At 39.9% G+C, this 17,495-nt stretch overlaps 1 protein-coding gene across 1 annotated transcript in view; it reads right to left on the bottom strand.

The window, feature by feature from the left end:
• Positions 1–13,414: 13,414 nt before the first annotated feature.
• Positions 13,415–17,495, bottom strand: part of Fbxl7 (F-box and leucine rich repeat protein 7) — a 369,640-nt gene continuing 365,559 nt past the window's right edge. The window contains exon 4 of the mRNA XM_026392389.2: positions 13,415–16,728. Coding sequence (XP_026248174.1) covers positions 15,992–16,728 — 737 coding nt within the window. The 3' untranslated portion in view covers positions 13,415–15,991. The remainder of the gene's footprint in view (positions 16,729–17,495) is intronic.

The following is a 17,495-nucleotide window of genomic DNA, read 5'->3' as shown; positions in this document are numbered from 1 at the left end:
AAGATCCTATCTCCAGACACAGTCACATTCCGAGGTGCTGGAGAGTTAAGGCTCTGGCATATGAATTTGCCATGTGGGTGGGGGAAGCAACTCATCCCACAGCAAATGGTGTCCAGTTAACTCCACACTCAGAGGAGGGACAAATATACATCTCCTAATAGCTCCATGATTATCCAAAAAGGAGCACAGATAAGATACATTTCCCAGATAGTAGAGGGGTCAGTTGAGTGTCCCGTGTCTTTAGCAGTGTGGCGGGGAATATTGGTGGTTGATGATGATGGCGATGACGACGATGATGATTGAAAGCAGCACAGCTCTTCCTCAGAGTGACAGTCTTTGTATATGTAGACCTTAGTTTTTGAGCCAAGAGTCAAAAAATGTTTGCTCTATGCTGAAGCTGTCATAATTTACCATGAATTGGAATATAAATCTTGCCTACTTTGAAAGGATTTGAGGGAGTGTAAAACTTCAAACACAATTAAAATTTTTTTTAAAAAAGAGTAGCAACTCTGTGAAATTCTTTAGAAGGAATAGATGTTACCTGGAAAAGACTAAAGATGATAGTTCAGCCCTTAATTACTATGAGGATTTCCTGAAGACAGAGGAAGACAGAGAAATACTCAGAGATATGCCACCTTCAGGTGTCGTGAAAAGAAAGCAGGAAAACTTGTCTTAATCTTTTTATTGGAACGAAACCCAAAGAGAAATTTATTTTGTGAGACATTTTGCAGAGGCCTAAGTGAATTAAGGGTGTCAGATGTTGAAGAAGAGATGGAAGATCATAAAATATAGAATGTCGTCAAACAGGTTTAATGAAAGTAATTAATTATAATGAAAACTGCCTTATAGCTAACCATAGTCATATAAAGGGAACACTTGGTGTAATTTATATCTTTGGGGAAATAAAATCCTTACAGAACTCCTTCCTTGTGATTATTACAATGACTGTTAGTGGGAGAAAGAAACTGTCAGGTATTGAGTAAGCTGCCATATTGCAAAAAAGCCCATCGATGAATCTTCGTGCAGGCAATGCCATGTCTACAGATGATCAGGGCTTGGGAGCTGGCACAGTTGAATGGCTTTCCAAAAGAAAGTGCCAAAGTTTCTCTCTCTTTATACATTTTCATTTTATTTGTTTTCTCTTGCCCTAATCCTTGTCCCCCATCTCTCCCTTGTCTTCCCCTTCTCCTGGTGTCTGAGAAAGAGGGGCCAGAGGGGCCATCAGCAACATGACTGAATAACAAGAGTTGAATGGCTCTCAAGAATGGGAGGCCAGGTATTGGACACAGCCAGTCTGGGATAGACCCCGGTGGCCAGCCTCACCTCTTGCTATTTAAGGCATTCATATGTTCCTTCCCACATTGTGTCAGGGTCAGTCTGGGTAACCAATAGCAGCAGAAGGGATGGAATCTCATTCCTAGATGAAGTCCTTAACAACACATCTCTTCCTGCTTGCTGTCCCTTGCCCTCTCCCTTGGATCACTCCCTCTGCAGGGAACCACAGTGGCTGTGTCCTGGGTAGCCCCGTGGAGAGCCCCATCCTGGGAGGAATTGAGGTCTCTGACAGCAGCCACTCAGGGAGGTCGGAAGTGAATCCCCCAGCCCATCCAGCTGGTGACAGCCGGGGCAAGATCTTCATGGAGAGACCTTGAGTCAGAACCACCCAGCTAAACTGCCCTTGATTTCCTGATCCATAGAAACTGTAAGCTAATAAGTGCTTTTTGTGTTAAGTGGCCAAATTTGAGAGTCATTATTAATCTGTAATAAAAACTTAATAGCAGCATTCAATCGCTGATTGTTTGAGTTGCCATAAAGCAGATACACCCTCTCTCCTGCTGCAATGAATCTTCTCAGAGAAGCTTTTTCTGATCATTCACCCCAAATAGCACCCAACTTCCTCAGGCACGTGTACTCACCCCAATCTATTTAGTCTTTCATTGTATTTTTTTTTTAAATCACTGTCCTATTTCATTGGGGTTTATTAGTTTGTTGTTTGTCTCTCACAAGAGTGGGGAATTGTCTGTTCTGTTCAGATTTTCAGAAACTAAGAAAGTACTGGGCATATAATTGATGCTCAGTCAATATTGGTTGAATAAATAAAGTAAATGATTAATCAAATCTTTGGTAACTGCTGGCTTACAATAACTCATCTAGGAGAGATGATTGGAGGGGTTTAATGAGTATAGAATCAGCCAGAATCTGGGCAAATAGGGGAGGGAGGTGTCAAACTGTTTCTGTGTTGCTTTCTAGAAACTTCCTAAGTGAGAGAACTGATATGAAATGGTGACCATATAATTTCCGTAAGGGGGTGTAGTTGGAGGCAATCTAGCTGAAGATGAAATTCCATTGACTCTTAGGAAAGATGGAGAAAACTCAAGTGTCCATAAGGCTTGAGAAGGCGATTTCCAAATAAGAAAGTGATATGACAGAGGGTGGGCTGTGAGCCTTCTGTACATCACCAACTCAGATTGCCAGCGTGGACAGATGAGTGGACTTCCCCTCAGGAACAGGAGGGAACCTTGAAGCTTCTGTTGTGTAGAGAATACTCTCCTGACTTTGTTTTGTGGCCCCTGATGACAAGTCCAGAGCGTGCATCAGCTAGGTTGGAACTGCATTCGACTGTCCTCTTTGTCTCTCAGTCTGCATCTGATCCATAGTGAATTCTTTTAGTGTTACCTTGGAAACACACCAAGGCTCTGACCACTTCTCACTGCTCCCATCTCTACCACCAACTATTCTAATGTCTCAGATGTTGCAATAGCTTTCTAGTGTCCTTGCTTTTACCTTTGTTCACTTAAGTTTGCTTCAATGCAAAACTAGAGATGCCTTTAAAATATAAGTCCAATTTTATCACTACTCTTGTTTAAAATCCTCCACTCTCACTGGTAGGAAAATCCAAATTCCTTACAATGGCACTAGCCTCTCATGAGCTCTGCCGTGAGCGCTGACACCTCCAGCTCCCTGCACACTGCCTCACATGCTTTCTGTCTGGGCCAGGCTCATCTCCTTTCTATCCCTGCCATACTCCAGGAGATCCTTTTTTACTACCTCAGGGCCTTTGCATTTGCTCTTCTGGCTGCATGGAATACTCTTCCTGGAGATGTCCCCCTGTTCCTTTTCCTCCTCCAAGCTTTCTCCATCACAAGTGTTCAGTGAAGACTTTCTGACCGTCTTTTAAGAATTGTGTCCTCTTTAGTTTGTACTTCTTATCTTCCTTGCTGTGTTATTCTGCACCATACAACTTTCCCCTCCATTCATATTCATTTCATGCATATTTTCATTCATGTACACACAGGCACACACACATATAATTCACTTGTTTTACTTTATTTTATTTCCTGTCTGTCCCTAACTAAAAAAAAAAACTTCTTAAATTTTAATCTGAGCTGGATATGGTGATGCATGCCTGTAATCCCAGCACTCCAGAGGCTGAGGCAGAAGGATTGCAAATTCAAGGCCAGTCTCAGCAACTTAGTGAGGCCCTAAGCAACTTAGAAAGGCCCTGTTTCAAAATAAAAATTAAAATGGAGTGGGGATTTACCCTTAATTTCAATATCCAGTACCAAAGAAGAAAAAAAAGTTAAAATGCAAGGTCTGAATTTTTAGCATCCCTAATAGTTTTTTTTTTCTTTTCTTTTTTTTTTTTTTTTTTTTTTTTTTGTGTGTGTGTGTGTTTATGGTATTGGAGAATGAAACCAGGGCCTTGTGTATGCAAGGCAAGCACTCTGCCAACCAAGCTATATCCTCAGCCCCCATAGATTACATTTTGTGAAACAAGAACCGTGCTGTCCAATACAGCAGTCACCAGCCACCTGGGTTTATTTAAATTTAAGTTAATTAAAATGAAATAAATTTTGAAATTCAGTTTATCAGTCACAGTGGCCACGTTTCAGGGGCTCACTAACCACCAGTGCCTAGCAGTATGGCATGTATCAGCACAGGCTGTTACCCCAGCGAGTTCAGTGAGTGCTTTTAGTCATGTAAGACTTTAAATTTAAATCAATTAAGGTTAAATAGAAGGGAAAAACTAGTCCTTCAATCACGTTAGCCACATTTCCAGTGCTCAATGGCCACCCATGGCTAGCGGCTACTGTCTTGTACAGTAGACATCCAGAACATTTGTATCATTGCAGGAAGTTCTCCTGGACTAGATTGCAATTATGTTAGAATGTAATCTTCATGAGGACTTAGGATCTGTCTGTGTTGTTTACTGCTCTATCTACAGAAACTGAAAGAGCAGGACCCTTAAGTGTGTCTTCTAGAATAATGAGTGAATCTGAATGAAAATGGCATTCACAGTTTGGTTTTCTCTCACAGCTGGTGGGTGTCTTGAAGATAGGAATCATGTTTGTTTTTCCTCATATCTCCAACCAACAGCAAGCTTACTGGACTGACTGTCCAGAACACTGGTCCAAGGATCTCTGTGTGGCAGGACCACGTGCAAGCTGAACACTGGACATAGGGAGAGGCTGTGGACACCTATTTGCCGCTCCAGTTTTCCTTGTTGATCAGACATAGAGTGCTCAGGGGTTGTTGCATTTTAGACTTTAGTTAAATTGCTCAGTTCATCCATGGAGGTCACTGAATCATGCATTACCAAGCCTCCTACAATCTCTAATCCAAATAGGTTATCTAGGAACAGTTTTTCTCTCTTTTGGAACTTCACACTTTCTGGTATGACAGTTATTTCCCCAAGCAAATTTCATTCTGAAATAGTAACAAGGTAAAGACCTACACAACCAAGTGCTTCTTTCTATCTTTAGGATATTTCACATCTTCACTCTTCTAATTGTGCCTTCGCACAGTCAGATCTAATGGCTAAGAAAGAGGATACTAAGAGAACACACTTGCAAAAATTTGATTGTGTTCTTTGCAAACTATTTCCCTAGAATGCTAGCTACTTCTAATTATCAACAGTATCCTTCCTGCTATATTTTTCCAGAAAAAAAAAAGAATTTACAAAGTCAGTATAAAAGGCACATTTCCCTAATATCACATTGGAAAATATATTGTGTTTTGGCAAAGAGGAGACTTTTCAATGCCATCAATAAATACCCTCATCTTTGGTAGCAGTAACTACAACTGAGAAAGAAATCGAGGCTGCGGAGTCCTGTCTGTATTCTAACTCAGATGGCTTATTTATCCCCTTGGCTCTCTCCTATAGCATTTCAATTTTATTGGCTGAGTGAAACATCTTTTTTTGTCTTCATTCCAGCATCAGTAGAATATCTTATTCTTTTAGTCTTGTTAGTTGGACAGACTGGCAAGATTTAGAGTGATTTCAATAAAAAATTGAGGGCAGATGCAGCACTCAATATTTTTGATAGATGTGGCTCCATTCTTGTTTTGTTCTGTGTCTCAAAACTAATGTGTCTCCTAAAGCTAAATAAAATACTAAGCAAGTGAGAATTTTAAGAACACTAGCTCTTTTTTTTTAGAGATGGTATCAATGCTCCCTATATGTTTAGATCAGCCGATGATATAAATATGTGCATATGTATATGTCTATCTATTTTCTATCATTATCTATTTATCTATCATTTGTCTACCTACCTGTTATCAGTCTTTTATATGAAAATTAGCCCTCCATGAAAATATGAACAATGGTGAGACTTATAAAGAACTTGACCTCTTGCTATTATTGTCCTCATATCCTCTAATATGGAAATTAAGCAATTCTTCCGAAATTAACACAAAATCAATTGCAGAACCTAGAAGAAACTTCTGGAATCTTAAATGCTAATCTAACAATTAGCTACTTTGACCACATTATGAAAAATTAAAACCAACTGTTTCAGTATCTGTAACATGTGTTGGGGGAAGAGTAGATTCATTTTCTGTGTTTGCTTGCTTGGGGTCTTTGGTGACTTAGTGACAGAATTTATTTATCATGATTCAAGGTCACATTAGGGGTCTATTCCTACTGACTTCTAATATCAAGAGGAATACTAGCAAATGACATCAGGATATTAATATAGAAAGTCTGTGGGAGACACTCCAAATTTTGGACCATGGTAAATTTAGGGACATTTTTTCTTGTTAACAAAGAGGTTAAGCGAAATATTTTGGATCTGGAATTCCCCAAAGGTTCACATATTAAAGGCTTGATCACTAGATTGTGGCATTGTTGGGAACTGGCAGAATCTATCTTAGTTAGGACCAAGTGGAAGGAAGCTATGTCACTGGTAGCATGCCCTTGAAGAAAATACTGGAAACTAGGTCCCTTCTTCTTTCTCTTTGCTTCCTGGTCACCGTGAGGTGAACAGCCTTGTTTCCCCATGAGCTCTCTGCTATGATGTTCTGCCTCACCACAAGACCAAAAGCATTGGAGCCAGCTGACCATGAGCTGAAACCTCTTAAACCAGGCACCAAAATGAACCTTTCTTCCCTTAAGTTGATGTTCTCAGATATCTGTCACAATGATGGGAAGATGACTGACACATTGAGAAAGGATGATTGTGTTTGTTCTGAAATATTTGACAAAAGTTTTCTGCCTTCAGCTTGAAATGGTAGGGAGTTGTTAAGGAGGCTAGGAAGGGCCCTAAAGTGGTCTATTAATTATTCTGATTCTGCTGACACAGAAGGATAATAGTGAAAAGTGGTTTCTGAAAGATTTGGTGTTCAGAAATGCAAAAATCCTACCAAAGTTAGCTGACTGATGTTAACAAATTTGTTTGACTATTAATAGTATCTCAGAATAAAATAGATAATATTCACAGGTCTTCTACTACATAATTCATGGATATTTCATTATATATATATATATATATATATATATATATATATATATATATTCCTTTTTTTCTTTGGTTGGGTTTTAATGGATGTACCCATGAATATTGGGACCCACAGGTATTCCCAGGACAAAAACAAACTGAAATATAAAGTTTCTAATTAGAATCTCTTATTTTTTTGGAAATAAATACAATTTTGTTTTGTTTGTAATTACAATCTCTACAACTGAAATTAGATCACTTTTAAAATGAAGCATAATGTTTTAAAAGTCAGCTATTTGTATTTCCATTCCATGATGAGAAACAATATGTTTGGGTATTGAAAACGAGAACAAATACTCACAGATCTCTTGTACTTGTGATGTCTTCCTAGAAACAAATGCCATGAGGAACTCTGACACATTTCTGTAAGTGGCTTCTGAAAATTGAAGAGTTTCCAAAAGACAGGTTGATCATCACTAATAATTTATTTGAGTGGCCATGGTACTACTGGGAACCAAACTTAACATTCTAAATGCTACACATGGATCAGAAAAATGAATTCAAAATTATGAGTGCTAAGTAAACATCTATTAACATATCATGAAGATCTTTTGGCGGAGAAAAAGAAACTACAAATTTGTTAAACTTACAGTTCATAATTATTGGGTAATTAAGAGTATGAATGCAGTTTGGGATTCACCTGCAAGACAGGCAATAGAATACTTCTGTAATTTTCCAGACTGAGGCTGGCTTACTGTCTAGGCTTATCTCTAAAATGTTTTATATTTCTAACAAATGAATTCTTGTATTGTGACTGTGGTATTTTCTATTGGACACTGGACCATCCATATTTACAGAAGTTTTCTCAGGAGATTTTTGAAATCACCATCAATCTCTATGGGGTTGAAAAATGGCATATAACCACAGGTGGGTGGCCAATCACAGGTAGTATAAAGAATGGGTCATCTTAAAAAAAAAAAAAAAAATATATATATATATATATATATATATATATATATCCCAAACCCCTAAAAATTTGGGCTTAGACCTGAATTTACATTTCACTATTTCCTACAGGGAACTTTACTGATGGTACTGTACAAGTAGAAATATAAGTACATAAAATTTATCCCACTAAAAAAAATCCTTTTAAAAATTCTAAAAGTTGCTGTGCTCAGTCAGAATGGCAGTCTTCAAGAATCAAATAATAATAGGTGCTGGAGAGGATATGGAGAAAAAAGGAACACTATCACACTCTTGGTGGGATTGTACACTATTATAGCCACCATGGAAATCAGTACGGAGGTTCCTCAAATGACTAGGAATGGGACTACTATATGTCAGCTATACCATTGCTTTATTTAATTCTTTATTTATCCTAAATAATTAAAGTCATCATACTACACCAATAGCTGCATACTCGTCTTTATAGCAGTATAATTCATGATAGCCAAACTTTGGAAAAGCCTAGGTGTCCATTGGCAGGTGAATAGGCAAAAGAAAATGTGGTATACATACACAAAAGAGTTTAAAAATTTAAGTTTTGGTATTTGCAGAAAAATGGATGAAACTAGAGAACTTTTTGTTAAGTAAATAAGGCAAACTCAGAAGGTCAAGGGCCGTATGTTTTATCTCATATGTGGAAGCTAAAGGCATTAGTAAAAGGAAAAGAAAGGTTGGGGTATTGATCCCATGAACACCAAAGGAGACAAGTAGAACAGAGGAAGGGGACTAGGGGTGGGAGGTGGAGAGGGAGGAGGGAAGTGCTGGGGAAGGCTATTGGCCAGATAATATTGTCATGTTGTGTGCATGTGCCAATAGGTAGCAAAAAGTCCCCTCATTATGTACAATGACAATGCACCAATAAAAAAAATGGGGAGAATGATAATAGTTGCATTTGTGATCACATACGGATTACCAAGTACTTATTAGTTTAAGCCAAAGGTGTCTGTTGGTCAAATTTTCCCAAGTCTTTGCTTATATCCCAAAAAAGCTCAGCATTGGTTTCCCAATTCCCAAAGAGGAACTTTGCCATGGAATTGATGACATCATAAGACTTTGCATCACTCATCACTTATCAGTGACATCTGATAAGAAAGGTCACTCTCCTCCTTGGCCAGAACTAACTAGCTATTGGCTGTGCAGGATTAGTCATAGGAGCCTGGAGGCAAAAAGGAAAATGAAGTTCAGGTAAGTGAAACTAAAGTAACAGAAATGCTCAGCACCTGAGAATGTATGTTTTTTTCTTTTTATAAAAGCAAATGGAGTCATTACATAACATGATCACGCTTATAAATATTTTGCCACTTGCATTTGGGATTAAGCACAAGTTTTCAAAGGAAGGGAGACTAATGCTCTCCCCAAGGCAGTGTTTGAATTCCCCATTGCCTTCCTATGTGTGCTATTTTAAAAAGAAGCATTACACACAGGAGCCCCCAAGGCGAAGGTACCAGTGAAATAGTGCCTGCTTGGAAATCTGGGAGGAGACTCTGTTTTTCATTAAGTAAGTGAGAGGTCATTATTTGAGCCTCTCTTTGTGTTTAAATTCCCAGTCTCTTGATCTCCAGCCTTCCAGCACACCCATGGTCATTATTCTTTGCATGCTTTAAAATTATAAACATAGAGTCCCACAGCTCCGTCCGGCTCATGGAAAGGCTTTGCTGCACAGATGCCATTCATATAGATCAACTACGTCATAAATCACATAATTGCTTATGTATTTGCAAAGAACAACCAATAAAAAAAGAAAGAAAGAAAGAAAGAAAAGAACAAGAGGAATGGTCTGTATCCCCCCTTGTCTGGTTCTTCAACTAAAGCAAGGATTTGTTGGGCAAAATGATCTGGGCACTTTCTTAAGTGTCAACAAAGTATGGAAAATCAACACTTCTTTATTATTAGAGGGAAGGATTGCAAAATGAGAAAGGTATAATTGAAATCCAGTGCATTTGGGTAGTTATTCTTGCAGAGTGAAAATTTTTAAATTGTTCAGAGGTAATTATGTCCACTTTGGTCTTCATCTAAATAAAATAATGAATAAAAGCCTGTGAGATAAGAGAAAAAAAGTTATTTATTAGTTGTGACAGTTTTGTCCCTTTATCTACTTTCTCATAAGTGAAAAAGGCCATGATAAGTTTGCTTGCATTTTTAATGTAAATCCCTACAAAGAATACATTCATGATGTGAAGACTTTTTAAAAAAATGTATTGATACAGAGTGGCTATGTTCATTAGTGGTTGGAAAGAGATTAGAGTAAAAGGAAGTACCAATTACTGGTTAATCTTTGTAATTAGAAATCCTCTCTCCTGTATCTTTTTTCTTCCTATCTGGCTCAACAAGCCTGCTCAGATTCTGGGAGACACTTGTGGCTCTGAGAAGCCAGAAGGGCTGGCGTCAGTGCCTGCAGACATGTGGGATTTAAAAGTTTCCTATGGTATTCATTGTTCAATTCATTATTACTGTGGGCAGATAACTTCACATTCACAACACTGATAGAATTTGAAGCTTCAAAAAACTCATCATCAAAGTGAATTTATATTAAAAAACCATTTCTTGGCAATTTTAAAGGCTATTTAATCAACCTTATTTGGGCCACCCACTGTTCTGAAAATAACTGGCATGGTCTGTTTATCATTAAAGAGCCATGATAAATTGAGCAACCTTGACTACTCTATTTCCATCATAGATCTGCAACAATCAGAGTAGAAATAAGGAATATCCAAGATGGTGGAAAAATCCTAGGGTTACTGAGGGGCCTGCTCACCCTTTCTCTGAGCTGGGCTCAAAGTCATATAGCTGCGTTTGGACTGCTGTTGGCATGCTGTTTGGGAAGATGGGTAAGCTTCTGTAAGATTCTTGGATAGTTTGTCAAAGAAATTGTGTTTCAGTGTGGTTCCCATCCAATAAAATACACACCTGGGTGTATATGTGTGTTTACAAACAGAATCTGCTATGTTTCTACATAACTGATCTAAGGCATTAATAAGTTAACCTTAGTGTAATCTTTTGATAATGTTAACTTATGGAAATTACTTCATCAACCTTATCAAATACAGTTTCTCTGAATGGGATCCATGTACTGCATCATGGTTTGTTACTGTTTGATGCCCATCTTCTCAGAGTGTATACAATCCAGTTCAAGGGTCTCTTCCCCTAAGAGGTGACCCTAAACCTTATTTCTCTCTCTTAACATTGTTATTTTGGTAAATTCAATCAGGATAGCACCCCGACATGTATTAGGGTCTTAATAAACACTTGTTGGGTTAATGCATATTGCCATGCTTTTTAAAAATTTCATTACTAAACCTTAACTTATTACCTAATTTTATTGTGTTTGATCTGAGCTCTTTTATTCACCCAGAATCTGTTTTGGTATCTTATATAGAATAGATGGTCAATGAGTAGTAAAGATTTATTTATATGTTTGTGATTGGAACTTCTTGAACCTCCTTGTTCAGAAGAAAGATGATTGCAATCTCCAGTCTTCATCAGACATTGCTCATCAGATGGGGAAAGAACTTAAATACACTGATCTCATCAGAGTAAAATTCAGTAGCTGAGCAGCTGCAAAGACAAATGTTCCACAGTAAAAAATGACTAGTTGGAAACATTTAGGTCAAGCATTTTTAGTGGTCCAGCAAGGCCACCCTCAGAAACCTGGATGAGGCTCACTGCTAAATGCTTCAGTGACAATCAGAACCTAAAGGCAGCCTTCCTAAGTCGTCCACGAGATTGCCATCTGAGATGCAGATACTTCCTGAGCAAGCTCTGCAGGAGAGGCCACATCTGTTTTCTTTCTAGGAAGGGATTATGACTTTTCCAACTCACAAGTGGAAATGTTCTTTCATCCAGTGTATCTTAAAATGCTAAATGGCCTCCTGCTTAAGAGGTTAAAAAGGGCTCTACAAGAGAGGCTTGTGGCTTAGGAGATACTGATGCATGAAAAGAGAAAAGGATGCATAACTATATTTGGGTGCATTTCTGGATGCAGTAGCCCCCATCTGAGTATCTTAGAGACTACTTCTCACCTCAAGTGAATGGCTTTACCCACATGATGGTCACCTTACTCGCAACTGGAACTATGTTTAGGAAAATCTCAGTGACAGCATCAGTATCCACCTTAGACAAATGATAGGCTCTCCCCACCCTGTGCTGTATTTCTCCCTGCTGCAGAAGGACAACTTGTGGTATACAGAACAGAATGAAGAAACCATGGACCAACAGCACACAAGAGGAAAACCAATTTAGTTTCACAGATTTTCTGTCAACATTTTCATTGCAATATTTCCCTATTTTAATGTCCCCTTTTCCTCTTCTGTTGTCAATCTTTCTTTCGATCAACTTCTCTCTGAGCTATTCATCATTGCCAGCTATTGAACAAATGCACTACTTTGGTGACTTCTCTGTGATAATTTAGACAGCAAAGCAGCACATAATAAAACTTTTTTTCCATAAAATATTCGATCTTTTTATTTTGCACACTTTTAATATCAAGTCAAACTCCTTAAAGACTCTCTCTTTTTAAAATCTTTATTTTATTTATTTATTTTGATGTGGGGCTGAGGATTGAACCCATGGCCTCACACGTGCTAGGTGAGTGCTCTATCCCTGAGCCACAACCCAGCCCCTAAAGACTTTTTCTAGTTGTCAACAAAAGTCAGCTTAAGAAGTCATGAACCTCAAGAAATGGTTTTTACTTTCAGCTAGTCTTATTCTGAGATCCCGAGATGAGGTGCATCAAGCCATCTGAAATTATGTCTCAGGGCAATTAAGAGCCCTACTGTTTTATGTGAGAGTTATTAAAGCAACCAGGGTGAGAAGAAAGTTGAGGACTAATACATTTAAAATTAATATTACTTCAAGCCTTTCTGGGTGTTAAGGATGGAGCTTTCCAATTAGCTCAGATCTAAGAGTTTAGGTGAGGAGGGAGGGATCTGGCATTGCTCTCACTCCAAATGACTGACACTTTTTCCTTTTAGATCAACTCGCCTTATTCTCTTTCCAGGTCCTAATGTTCTAACACTATTTTTGTTCATTTGTTTTTGGGTTTGTAATATCTAATTGTCAGAATAATCATGAAGATTCCTCCAATATCTATAACCAGGGCCAGAGCAAAATATATTAAGATCCCAAATTATTCACCCATAATTCTGAAACCCAGAAAGTTCTGAAAAATAGACTTTTTTCATTATTGCACAAATTAATTTGGCAACAAAGTCTGACCTGAACTGATGCAAGGCTATTTGTAGTCTGTAATGATCCTGCACAGAGTGTGTTCCGTATTGCTACGGAAATAATAACATGTTTGCTTAGGGTGCTGTCCCAGTGTATGCTGAGGATGTTATAAAATACACCACATATACCTCCCTGAAATATGCTAAATTACAAATTCCAAACACTGCACCAACAGTTTGGATTAAGGAATTGAAGACGTGAACTATACACTGAAGGCAATGTTTTTTTCACTTAGTGCTAATTTTAAGCCAAAGTCATTAGATGAGAAGACCATGGATCCGATTTTAAAGGGACAGCAGTGGCAGAAACTTGGCTTCTGCTGTCTTTAAACATAAACCAAGTTTCTTGCTTGCTTTTGAGTATCTGCATCTGAATACAACTCTCCTTTGACAAGGGTATTAAAAAAAAAAGAAGAAAGAAAGAAAAAAGCTGAGCCTAATTACCAACATATTGCTTTATTTCTTGGTGGTAGTAAATTAAGGCTTTCTAGAGTCATACAGCACGCAGTGATTTGAACATTAGAGTTACAAAAACAATGAGCATTCAATTTAGCAGAGCCAGGAAGGAAGCAATGTTTTAAAACAGATAAATTTTTCTGCTGAGCACTTTTGCTTGGTCTCTAAAAATCTGCTGAGCTGTTTTCCCAGTAACCTCTGTCACAGATTCATACCCCCAAGGGAGAGCAGAATGGATGAAGAGAACACCAGGAAAGGGGAGAAACTGGGAAAGACATCATGTGCTGGGCAGGCAACCAGTGTGAGAAGTGGTCTTGGTCTCATGCTTGGAAAATTGGTTAGGTGATGTGGTCGGGTGGTGGCGACAGAGACACTCAGAATGGTTCAGGGAGCTGTTCTGGATCTCCCTGCTCATTCCAAGAGTATTAAACCAGCTTATCTGGAATATCCCAGAGCCAAAAGTGAAGGACAATCATCTGTGACTCCTAAATTCTTAAACTATGGATAGTCAACAGTCACAGACCAGAGGTATGTTCCTTTCAAATTCTATTTTGGTTCTAAACTCTATGGCTAACATGAAATGCTGTCCCCAGCCAAACAAGTCACCTCCCCTCATGGCACATTGCATTGATTGCGTATCTGGGTTGAGGATGATGTCAGTTGGACAGAAAGCCATGTTTCATATGATGTATGATAGAAACCTCCTGGACAGACTCCATCTCATCTCTCTAGCTCCTCCTTCCTGACATAAGACTACAGTGTGCACGGGAGCCTACAGTAGGAGTGCAGTTGTCGAGTGAGTGGTATGTAAGCTGGCTCTGAAACAAAGTCAGCACAGTTGGCTAGGAAATGCAGAGGTTCTGGAATTGGATGGTGGCTCCTTTGGGAAGGAAATACATGAGCTGTTTCAGCAGCAAAGAAGAAGGGTGTGGTCAGAGACTAATTTGGGAAAGGTCCTGGGTTTACTAATAAAGGACACTACATTTCATGAGCATGAAATTTCTCCTGGTTACCTGATTTCACATAATAGACTAGTGAGTCAATTATTTCCATATAGGACCACTTAAAATTCATATTTTGTCATGATGTTAATGTTCTATTCCAAGGGTTTGGCTAGTGGACTAGCATCTGTCTTATCAATGTGTTCCCTCTTCAACTTGTCTGAGATTTTCGAGTGCACAGTATTTAAACACCTGGAAGTCTACTTTGTATTCTTTAATGGAATGCATGCAGACAGCCACGAGGGGAGACACAAGGTGGCAATTTGCACAATTAAACATTTACAAACTTAACCCCGGTAGGCTCCATGTGATGAAGTCTGGATGCATAAAGAAATAAATAGATGAGAAAAGTCAAAATGCAATCTAAATGACAAAAAACCACAGCATCTGTCTCTGCCAGCTGCAGGACAGATGTGCCTGATGTATGCCACATGTGCTCTGAGAGGGATTAGAAAAACCTTTGAGGACATGGGTTCCCTTGGGCCTCACTTGTTAATTAAAAATTGCAAGGGTCTTTCCTCCCTTAAAAACATGCAGAAGATGAGTCTTTACTGGGGGATTTGAACTTCCCCATGTTCAGACATTCTGGTGCTCTGCTAAGACAGTATTGAGAAGGGGAAAGCTGAAAGTACTTGTGCACAGAAACCATAGCATCCAGAGGGGCAGGAGACGATGTGCAATAGACTCATCCACCAAAACAAACTGAGAGTGAGTGGTACTCGCATGAGAGCAAAAGGACACATAGGATCCTATGTGCACTGACATGGGCTCTGTGGAACCTCCTGAAAGGAGCCCAACTACAAAATCAATTCTCTTGGAAGAGGTACATGACTGTGTGGCTGTTTATTGACTTGTCTGTTCTCTTAATCCTAAACCAGCATGGGACTAATTCTCTAGCTGGGTGGCTTCTAATTCAGTGTTGCAAGCTGAAGCCTGGAGAGGTGAAGTTCTTTGGCCAAGGTCACCCAGCTAGTTAGCAGAAGATCTGGGTAAAAAAACAAAGGTCTCTTCCACCATGCTACTTGCCACAATGGATTTTTAAAAAAAGGTCTGAAAAGCTCTTTGTACATTCAAAGTGATTTAGGACACTTATTTAACCACAATTGGCTTGGTGTGAGATTAAGGGGCGGGGCTCAGGTCAACCAAGCAGTTTGAAGAGGAGCTCTAGAGAGCGCTGTGGTTGCCATACTCTTGTGGCAGTTGCAGATGGAGGATGGAGGGAGGGTGGAGCTAAGGATGTGGCACATTGTGGTTGTGGGTGTGACCTGTGTTCAGGAGCGCTGGTGGGGAGAGGAAAGTAAGGTACATTTCTAAAGACCGCCATCTGCCTAAGGGAACATCTTATGTGAGAAGAGAAGCTGTCTACAAATTACCTGACCAAAAACACTGTTTGCTGCAATAGATTCTATTTTTATCTTTGACCTCTGTCACCCATGAGAAATGAGGAAAAGTAAAAGCCAGATTCCTAAGAACCTTCCTGAAAGAAATAGCTGCTGAGTGGGTGTCGGTGCTTACATATGCTGCTTTTAAAGAACATCTTGTTTGGTTCGTGTTTGTATGGAGACCACTCCCCATGAAAGCTGTCCCTTCAGAAGAAGGCGGGGTTGGTGTGCTCGATGACGCAGCGCTTGCAGTGGCGTTTGACAAACCGCAGGGCCTCCACAGAAACCTCGCAGTCTTGGACATTCAGCATCTGGAGGTCAAAGCAGTTGGCCGCCACGATCTGCAGGCCCTGGCCGGTGATGCTCTCGCAGGACTTGAGGCTGAGGCGCTTGAGATTGAAGCAGTTCAGGGCCAGGCACTCCAGGCCCGTGTCGGAGACCAGTGGGCATTTGCCGATGTCCAGAGATTTGAGTTTCGTGCAGTTCTTGGCAAGGTACTCCACGCCATGGTCCGTGATGCCCTCGCAGCCCCTCGCGTTGAGGTAGCGCAATTTGCTGCAGTACTTGGCCACGTAACGGATGCCCACGTCGGTCACCCGGCCGCAGTGGGCGATGCTGAGGTACCGCAGGCGGGACTCCAGCTTGGCGATCTCCCGCAGGCCGAAGTCACTGACGAAGCGGCAGTCGCTGACACTCAGCTCCTTGATGGACGTGCAGTAGATCACCAGGTAGCGGAGGCCCTCGTCCGTGAGGCGGACGCAGCGTCGCAGGTACAGGTGGGTCAGCTGCGTGCAGTGCGCTGCGATGGTGTGCAGGCCCTCGTCCTCCAGCACGAAGCAGTCCGTCATGTCCAGGTAGCGGATGGAAATCTGTTTGCCATGCAAGGGGGACAATTTAATGGAGGCCTCCCGGGTCAAGCTGATGCAGGTCACTTTGGAGCACCCTACACAAAGAGACAGAACACATGCTCAGAGCAACCTCGGGCAATGCCATTACCTATTCCGAACTCTCCCCCAAGCTCAAGCCAGGGTGTTACCCTTCCTGTCTTGACCCCTACAGAGAAAATAAGGCGAGGAAGGGTTCCCTATGTTCATTTGATTATTTAGCTATTTTGAATATTTGGGTTTATGGGGATTCATAGATTTTTAGACTGCAAAAGTCCAATTCTGATGGATCAAAATTGACAAAGATCCATTACTGATCCATCACTAATTGCCTGAAATGGAGCAAATCCATTTCACCAGGAATGTTCCGGAATGATGATCATGATCTGGAAAAGGTAGAGTGAGTGGGCTGGGGTTGTGGCTCAGTGGTAGAGTGCTTGTCTAGCATGCATGAGGCCCTAGGTTGGATCCCTGGCACACATAAAAACAAACAAATAAAATAAAGGTATTGTGTCCGTCTACAATTAAAAATAAATAAATACATAGATTAATAAATAAATAAATAAATAAATTTTAAAAAAATAAGAGTGTGTGTAAAGATCTTACATTGGCCCTGGAAAGATCCAAGAGCTAAGTAAAGGCCCTGCAATGGTCAGAATGCTCCTTGGTGCAAAGAAGAGAGACAGAGAGACAAAGCTGAACGTGATCTTGTATGACTAAATATTGTTTCTAAAGCCCTAAAATATGTGTGTATAAAATTTATATATATATGCATGTATTCATTCTAAATAATTATTACATATTTGTATATAATATATAAAAATTG

This window comes from Urocitellus parryii, chromosome 1 (assembly GCF_045843805.1).
Source record: "Urocitellus parryii isolate mUroPar1 chromosome 1, mUroPar1.hap1, whole genome shotgun sequence".
Taxonomy (NCBI): Eukaryota; Metazoa; Chordata; class Mammalia; order Rodentia; family Sciuridae; genus Urocitellus; species Urocitellus parryii.
This window is presented reverse-complemented; position numbering and strand designations above follow the sequence as displayed.